At 47.7% G+C, this 8,606-nt stretch overlaps 1 protein-coding gene across 1 annotated transcript in view; it reads right to left on the reverse strand.

The window, feature by feature from the left end:
- Window positions 1-962: 962 nt before the first annotated feature.
- Window positions 963-8,606, reverse strand: part of Pmar_PMAR017736 (hypothetical protein) — a gene marked incomplete at both ends in the record, with an annotated part of 10,761 nt that continues 3,117 nt past the window's right edge. The window contains 29 exons of the mRNA XM_002776816.1: window positions 963-1,183; window positions 1,232-1,289; window positions 1,332-1,430; window positions 1,474-2,441; window positions 2,492-2,585; window positions 2,631-2,807; window positions 2,858-2,980; window positions 3,018-3,103; window positions 3,149-3,335; window positions 3,433-3,540; window positions 3,674-3,817; window positions 4,120-4,225; window positions 4,268-4,322; window positions 4,748-4,823; window positions 4,866-5,001; window positions 5,053-5,219; window positions 5,265-5,321; window positions 5,368-5,452; window positions 5,914-6,013; window positions 6,398-6,464; window positions 6,521-6,708; window positions 6,758-6,834; window positions 6,882-6,987; window positions 7,668-7,734; window positions 7,785-7,886; window positions 7,933-7,996; window positions 8,043-8,119; window positions 8,163-8,276; window positions 8,469-8,541. Coding sequence (XP_002776862.1) covers window positions 963-1,183; window positions 1,232-1,289; window positions 1,332-1,430; window positions 1,474-2,441; window positions 2,492-2,585; window positions 2,631-2,807; window positions 2,858-2,980; window positions 3,018-3,103; window positions 3,149-3,335; window positions 3,433-3,540; window positions 3,674-3,817; window positions 4,120-4,225; window positions 4,268-4,322; window positions 4,748-4,823; window positions 4,866-5,001; window positions 5,053-5,219; window positions 5,265-5,321; window positions 5,368-5,452; window positions 5,914-6,013; window positions 6,398-6,464; window positions 6,521-6,708; window positions 6,758-6,834; window positions 6,882-6,987; window positions 7,668-7,734; window positions 7,785-7,886; window positions 7,933-7,996; window positions 8,043-8,119; window positions 8,163-8,276; window positions 8,469-8,541 — 3,982 coding nt within the window. The remainder of the gene's footprint in view (window positions 1,184-1,231; window positions 1,290-1,331; window positions 1,431-1,473; window positions 2,442-2,491; window positions 2,586-2,630; window positions 2,808-2,857; window positions 2,981-3,017; window positions 3,104-3,148; window positions 3,336-3,432; window positions 3,541-3,673; window positions 3,818-4,119; window positions 4,226-4,267; window positions 4,323-4,747; window positions 4,824-4,865; window positions 5,002-5,052; window positions 5,220-5,264; window positions 5,322-5,367; window positions 5,453-5,913; window positions 6,014-6,397; window positions 6,465-6,520; window positions 6,709-6,757; window positions 6,835-6,881; window positions 6,988-7,667; window positions 7,735-7,784; window positions 7,887-7,932; window positions 7,997-8,042; window positions 8,120-8,162; window positions 8,277-8,468; window positions 8,542-8,606) is intronic.

The following is an 8,606-nucleotide window of genomic DNA, read 5'->3' on the forward strand; positions in this document are numbered from 1 at the left end:
TTGCTGGGGGAGTTACTGCCTGGCTCGTACAGCTGTCACCACAATGCCAAGAAGTCCACTATCGTGCTAGACTATCGAATTCGTTACTGTATCGTCGACAGTCATTTTCCTCCTGGTGAAATTATCCCCAGTAGGGATTCTATTGGGGAGGTTTACTCGTGCGACTGTCCGCGTGAGTCACGCGGCGTGATCTTCTGAGAAACTGGTTTCGTCTCCGAGTCACTTTCCGTGTGGTTCAGTGTATTGATTCCTGTGGAACTTATCGTATGTCAGCTCTAACAGCCACTTCCCGTTGTAACGCAACTGGTCATCGCTCACAAATGATTACCGTTATGGTGATAGTCACGAGAAAAAAGACGCGTCACGAAATCGTCCTGCTTTCGTCTAAACACCCGAGAGTCCACCGCCCCTCCCTCAGTAGTTCGAGAACCAGCGTAACGTATTGCAAATCCGAAACGGAGCCTCCTACGCTAATGCGACGGACAGAGGAGGTACAATTGGACGGTCAAAAATCAGCACAACCGGGCACGCGATAGTCGCTCAAAGCACGCGAACGTGAATCTAATAAAGTCGCTTCAGATTGAACTAGATTGTCTCTCCTATAACGGAGTAAACTTGAGTTCGTAACCGCGCTTGAACCGCTGGAACGGTTCAGAATGCGAGCCATAGCCTCATTCGCGTCGGAAGGCAGCCCCCCAGCTGAATTGTTCACAATCGACACTTTAGTAACAGCAATCATGCCTCGCAGGAGCAGAAGCTAGTATCCAAAAACTCTATGGAAAAACGCAACAACAGACGGTCAAGGAAATATTCATGTTGGCTCTGCCTCCCCAGTGGCATCTCCAGTCTGCCGTATTTCGCCCTCCGAAAGGGAAGACCCCTGATGACATTCAACCGATCTCCGACGCTGTCGTATTTCACCTGAACAATGGTCGCGCTCGAGTTGTCACTGCGCCACGAAATTAAGCCTCACCTGGCGACCTCTGCCCATCCAGATCAGGCAATGAACTCCCACTCGAACCAAGCAACATAGTCGTAGCAACGCTGACGGCGGCCAACTCGCCTTGCACTCCGATGTAACCAGTTACCCACCTTTCGACGACCTCCGTATTGGACACCCTCAGTGAGGAGGAGCAAGAAGTGCCCTCGCTAGCAGTAACAATATGAGCCGAAACCGCGGCATCTAACATCGCGCCGTAGGAGACCGCACACGATCTCCATCATAACTCACCGTCAACTTCAGCTGCTCTAGTCAGTGGCAACTCAATAGCATCAGTCTGTGTTGTGTGCTAACATGTGCATAATCACGTACTATCCATGAATCCCCTCACCGTTTCAGCTGGAGCCTTCCTCTGCGCCTCCTCCCTTCTACCCTCGGGAGGCTCTTCCAAAACCGGCAATGGGTCCACTCCAGACTCCACCCGCTCAATCTAAACACTCCACACTCCGTCATCATTAGCGCTGCATTCCTACCTCGACAGTTTGCAACCCTGAATGCCTCGACTCGGCAACAGCCTCAACGCCAGCCTCAACACCACGTGCCTGATCGACGACCACCTGCTCCGAGCGCGCGCTTTTGTCCTCTCGATGTAGAGCAGATGGTGGCTTCCGCTGAGCCATCCCACGAAGGCACTCCTCCACTTCCCCCAGCACGAGGTCAGCGATCCCTCCATGCTCCCCGACAACACCAGAGGGCCCTCGAATACTCCTATCGCCCTCCTCTCCTTGTAGGATATCTTCAACTAGTTCACTCAAGACCGATTCCTCAGCTCTACTCGCCGCACCATACTTCCCCATTAGCCGCTCCACCAAGGACTCCCCTTCGCTTCGTACTGCCATCGACTCCCTTACTCGAGCTTCAACGACCCTCCCAGGCACCTCAGCTGTACTTGCCAGTGTGCTCCCTGTGGCCCCTAGACCCGAGACCCGAGGTTGGGCCGCTACCCCTGGGGGTATGAGCATAACAAGATCGTTCACAGCGTCCCACTTGGCCGTTGGAGTCGGACCCGGGGCCATCTTCCGCTTCCCCACAGCCTTGCGACTCGCCCCCACCTTTCCTTTCTGCCGCCGAACCTTCTCCCGTGGTGGTGGGGGTGGTGCTCTCTTCCTCACAGGCGGCGGCTCGCGAGGTATCTCACAGCCCAACACCGTATCGTCCCACTCTGGATGCTGCTGTTGCTCCACGACAGAGGCAGTCGATACAGCCTTATCAGTCACCGTAGGAGAGGCCCGCCGAACTGCACCCTCCACCTCCCTTTTTGCCGTGACCTTGGGCTGTTGTCGCATTCGATTTCTGATGCTCTTCAAAGTGGGATCACCACTCGCGGTACGGCCTCGCCTATCCTGTTCTGACCGAGCGACCTTCGGCCTCAGCACTCTCTCAGTCGCCTTCAACTTATCAAAATACGCGGGTTTCTTCGATGATATACCATAGCCAGGAACTAGGATCACAAAATAGGCGGAGCGAAGCTCTTCACACACTTCAACTCACCAGAAGCCTGTGCGGCTGCAAAGCCCTGAGGACTCTCGTTCACCCAAGTGCTCCCGACGGCAACTCTCGCACCAAAGTACGGTATCGCTGGGGGCTGACATACACCTCCTCGTCCTTGTTGTTGTTAAAGCCAACTCACTTTCCTCATCTTGGGTCTCATCAAAGGGGATGCTTCCTTCTTGCCCTTCATCGTTCCCTTCTCCAAGTCCAGCATTTTCAAGAGACTCCTGTCACCATCAAAAGCCCACTTGATCGACCTTGCCTCAGCCATCAGAGCATCAACCTCAGCCCGAACTCCATCATAATAACCTCCTATCTGAACCAGAACGGCCTTTCCAGAGCTCGACCCCGGACCCCACCTCCCACCTGTACTCTACTTCCTGCAGGTGGTCTCGGCCGCTCGTCCCCTCCATCCACACCAGCTGATGGACGGCCCTTATCGGCTTGAAGCACCGCATCAGTCCGCATGGTGACGGCTTTCGTCAATACCTACAGAGGTCCCTGGTTCAATCCCGGCACTCTGTACTTCTCCAACACCGACCTCATCCAGTTGCCTCTGAACCAGCTTCAGCTCGCTCTTCAGCCCAGCCACAGCAACACCTGCCGACGAGCCTACAAGGCAATCCGATGCACAACAACCGATGAAAGTATCCTTACTCGATGGTGAACTGGCGCCATTTTTATGCTGATGATGACAGCAGTTCTCCTTATTGGCTTCATCTCTTTGACGACTTGAGCTTGCTATCTCCGCAACAGTAGCCTTGAGTGCAGCCTCAAAGTTAGCCCCCGTCTTCAACTGCTCCACAATCCTCTCACTCCTCTCATTCAGCAGTGTCAATGCAAGCTGAAGACCACGACCATCATCATAATCAGCGACCAAGATCGAGGAACCAAGTCCAGAGCGAAATGAGCAATATCTCCCTCTCTCCCAACACTGGTACATCGAGCTTGTCCTGAGCCTCTTTCTGTGCTCTATCTCTAGCATACTCCTTCTCCTGCTCTTCACTCTGCATTTGCTTAGTCAAACCATCAACATGCATCGATAACACCTACATTTAACTCGACCAAAGGCCCTACTAGAACTCTTCTAAAAGCTCCCTATTGTCGATACCACTCGCCCGTCTAATTTCTCACAGTTAGACATGTTCAACAACGTACTGCTCGATACGCAACCGATGGTACCTGTTTGATGGCCATAGTAAGATCTTGGTGTTGTCGTTGGGTCATTTGCATGTGCTTCTCCAATAAGCCCGTTTGCCTCTGTACCAGCCTATCTTGCCACATTGTCCTCATAAAGTCAGGATGAGTGGCCAAGTACTTCTCACACTAAAATACATTCACTTTCAAACGATTATGCTCATCACAGTACAGGGACCTCATATCAGTGTCTACACTCTATATGCGCAGTTTCAGAATGAAGCTCCTCATAAATCTCGAAAAACAATCAACATTTTTCATATTTGCATATCAAACTCATACGCCCTCTATACTAGATCAGAAACGTCGTATACAGCATCAAACGCTACAGCCAACTACACCTGCCCATACCCAGTGCCCTTCGAAATGATCAACACAACATGGTCGACACATTTCCCCTCCTTTCTACTGCTCCACCACAGATTGCTTACTTCATCATCGAAGTCCTCAACCGCCTGCTCACTGAGCTGAACCCGAGCTGCCGCTGATTCCGCTGCATTAACATCATGTTTATATCGCGGTGCGATTTTCGTAGTCCTAAGCCTAGCGATCAGATTATCTCATCTCTCGAAAGCTTACATGATCTTCTCATCCTCCATAGTGTTCTCGATACACATCTGAGTTGCATTTATTGCTTGTGGTATTGTAGACACCGATTCACTCGACATTCATTCAACCGCATTCATATCTCTAAAGAGTCCCACAGCTCCTCAGCAGTCAAATACAGGGTAAGCTATGACCACGTCCAAACCATCACATACTAGAGTGCTCACTTGATTCTCCAACGATAAATCGTCACTATATCTATAGCTCGAGGACCTCGAAAAATTTGACGAAAAACTCAGATTTTTTCCGAATTTTGCCAAGTTTCCCACTCCCACCACTGTTACAGCTATTCACAACACCACTCCACTTCCAACTGAGACAATTCTTATTATAGTTCTATACAGCAAATATCAGCTCAATTATATCTACTCCTTCACGGGCTCTCATCACTAGACATCGTCAAACCCCCTGAAGTGACAGAGTTGTGGTATCAACTTCCCAAAATTTGCCCACCTTGGTTTTTCGTCAACTGTTTAAGAATATCACTTCGTTGCTTCTTATTCCATTCAGCTGACGTCATTGACACCACCTAAGGCACCACCTCCCTTTCCCCCTCCCAACACCAACTTACCGCTGTCGCAATCTTATTTGCCTTGGATGCTCCCACCAACCGAGTGACCTCTAGATAGTGTACCATAAGTAGGTTAATGTCATTGTCCGTCAAAAAGGACCGTATTGTCGCATTAATCTCGATGCACTTATTCACACTAAAATCACCTCCCCCTCTACCACCAGCAGCGGCATCATCATCGACTCACTCCGTTCGTTCCAATGCTCCCACTTTATGGTTGGTGAAGTAGTCCACCACCAGAGCCTCATCGGCGGCCATCACATCGGGCAGCTTTGGAAACCGGTCCAGCTTGGGCTTGTTTTCACATAACGATCTTATATACCCCGACACGATGACATCCAAAACTCCTCTAACCTGACGGAAGATCCATCGTTCGCTCGAAGCCGCATTCCTCCCTACCGTGTAAGCATTAGTAGCCTCAGTGGCGCCCTCTTCCTTCAACTGCTGTGCGAAAGCCTGACGACAAGAAGCATCATCCAGAACACCAACATGATGGCATCACCCCAGCGTTCCGGACGGACTCGGTCATCGGCGTCTCGACTCTCACTAGAAGTCGATCCTTATTGAATGCCTTAGAAATGACCGACCTATTATGAAACTGTATGAGCATTCAAGAACAACAACAACAACAGCAAATACAGTAATGATGATGATAATAATAATAATAATAATAATAATAACAACAACAACAACAACAACAACAACAACAACAACAACAACAACAACAACAACAACAACAACAACAACAACCACAACAACAACAACAACAACAACAACAACAACAACAACAACAACAACAACAACAACAACAACAGCAACAACAACAACAACAACAACAACAACAACAACAACAACAACAACAACAACAGCAACAACAACAACAACAACAACAACAACAGCAACAACAACAACAACAACAACAACAACAACAACAACAACAACAACAACAACAACAACAACAGCAACAACAACAACAACAACAACAACAACAACAACAGCAACAACGACAACAACAACAACAACAACGACAACAACAACAACAACGTACTTATATTTAGGTTTGAAGTATACTTCCGCAATGTGTTGCCCAGTTTCCTGTGCGAGATTACTAAATGCAGTCGCTTGCCCAGCCATGCACGCGCCGTACACTAAAACAAATACCATAAAACGTTCAAGACCCCCTCGCAAACTCCTTTAATACTTCATAAAATAATTACACTGTTATATTATATACCACTTTCAACTCCTTTTATAATATACACTAAACGCTTCTTATAACGGAATTTAATCCCCTTGGCTAAGACGGGCCTATTCTGAAAATGGGGGAGTAAGTAATTAGAATTTGTGGAAGAGATTTGAAAATGTGAATTATTAACGCACGATTATATCCACCTAGCTTAAAAGTATTAATAAAGAGATCCCATATGTACCATATACGTAGTGAAGTGATAATGTTATATACTTTTCCTCATCGTATACGCTCATACGTATGCTGACAGCAGCAGTACGAACAGTCCCAAGCCTCCCCTCACCTCGCGTTTCCGGCGTCCTTCGAGAATTCAAATCATCAGCCGTAGTTGCGCAAAAACCAGCCACAGACTGAAAACCACTTCCATAAAAACAACAACACCACCGCTACAACAATAACCACTTACCCCCGCCTCATTCGAGAACGCTATCATAAACTCCAACGGCGGAATCGACGAGCTTTTCGAAGACCCACTCCTCTGCAGTTGACCAGGAGAGTCGTCATTAGTGACAACACTACTCCCACTAGGTGCCACTGAGGCTGTACCGCTAGAGCTGTGTTTTTGACCCGACCGTTTTGCTTTCCCCAAAGCCGCTAACATGAATCCACCTGTAGTAGCTACACCAACATCAACACCTCTCACCTGTGGCCTTCCCCTTCAACCCCTTCTTATGGTTTATCGCTGAAGTGGTCCGACTCACTCTATTTTTCATCAGCCTCCTAATACGAAGTCGTCCACCATATATACTGCCAACATAAGACTCTACCATGCACAGTTGATAACAGCTACAATTCCACTAATGGTGTGCTCTGTAATGACCGTAGCACTATACGGATGCGATCGGACCGTAGTCGCTTGCACGTCCAAAGTACCTGACAACAGGAAACTCTTAAAAAGAGCCTCCCGAACCCTACATAGTGCATGCGCGACCAAAACAAAACCGACCAACTACTCTACGCATGCTCTACATGGCATGATATTTGTATAAAATGTCTACGACTAGCGAAAAATTTCTGCGAATTTACTGTGGCTAAACTTGAATGCCACTCGATTCATCACACAATGGATAATGTGTATCACTGAGTTTTTTCACAGTTTTTTATTGTCCTGTATAGACCGCACGCGCAAGATGAAAAAAGCGCGCGCCCAGGACTACCGGGGGTAATGAAATTTCGGTTTTTTACGAAATTCCATCGAACTATATTTTTATATAATGGAGTTTCACCACCCTAGTGATATGGAAAAAAACACTAGTGAAGAATACATTCCGCGACTACTGCATATCACCGCGAATATCGCGTTTTTCACCGAGTATTACACCACTTCACGTAAAACGGGGCGTGAAACTTCACTGTATTGGAGTTTACCCCGCTTAACGTGAAGTCCCATAATACTCATCTCTTTCCGTGAACAATAACACAATTGTTTTCCACGACGAACTTAGTTGTGAAATCTGTTTTTCACATCACCAGTGAAACTCCATTACTATTTATTCAAAGTGCGTAATATCATACAAAATTGATAATGATAAAATCTATATAAACGCTCCTACTCTTGATCGCCCTTAGTAGATGCGGCGTCCACGACGTGGTAAGACAATACTGCCCATGCTCCAACAACTGATCGGATCAATTATCACCACTGATACCACACCATCCCCCCTTCTCACCAATTTAGGCCCATGCACTCCTTCTCCCAGCGAATTCTGGCATTTAGGCTCCCACACATTAGTAGTTTGCAACTGCTTGTCAATGTCTTCAATAACAGCAGTCTAAACACACTCAATATTTCCACTCCATAAAAATATCTTGCCCAACCTCCAACTCCGACCCCAGCCTCTGCAACACAGCCTCAAGCTGCTGTCGCCACGCCAGGTACGGTCTAATCATAATTTCATGGCGCGCGACAAAAACCGCCATCTACTCACCCATTTTGTTCACTAGTTTCTCCTTTCTTCCGCGTGCGCAAAGATACGCTATCACGCGTACCATTCTTACCACCTCCCTAAAGATTCCTCCAACAACACCTCCTCAACCGTTCGTGATACCTCTTGTAATAAGGTTCTATTCAAACCGAAAATTTTATCAATTTCTGCCCGCAATCTCGCCACCGCTTCAAGTAGCGCTGGAAAGTCCGACGACAACACCGCCGCCGCCATAGGCTGAGAAACAAAAACGACTTTGACACATTTCAACACTGTTGGAAAAATGTATGTTCGCTTTCCCCAGCTGAGCTCAGAAAATTTCTCACTAATTCCGGTAAAAAAGTGCCGAAAAAAATGAAAATTTCCCGAATTCCCATAATGCGCATATATTTTTTTGATAACCAGTCTCCAGACTAAACTCGCCTTCACCGGCCCTTTCCCCTTGTTTGACATATCCCCAAAACTGTCATGCATCTTCCACTGCGCTCGTTCGTCCAGCCATCTAAAACATCACTTCTATTGGAGTTTCACAACCCGTTTTACGTGAAGTGGTGTAGTACTTTCCAA

The sequence above is a fragment of the Perkinsus marinus genome (assembly GCF_000006405.1).
Source record: "Perkinsus marinus ATCC 50983 genomic scaffold scf_1104296953018, whole genome shotgun sequence".
Taxonomy (NCBI): domain Eukaryota; phylum Perkinsozoa; order Perkinsida; family Perkinsidae; genus Perkinsus; species Perkinsus marinus.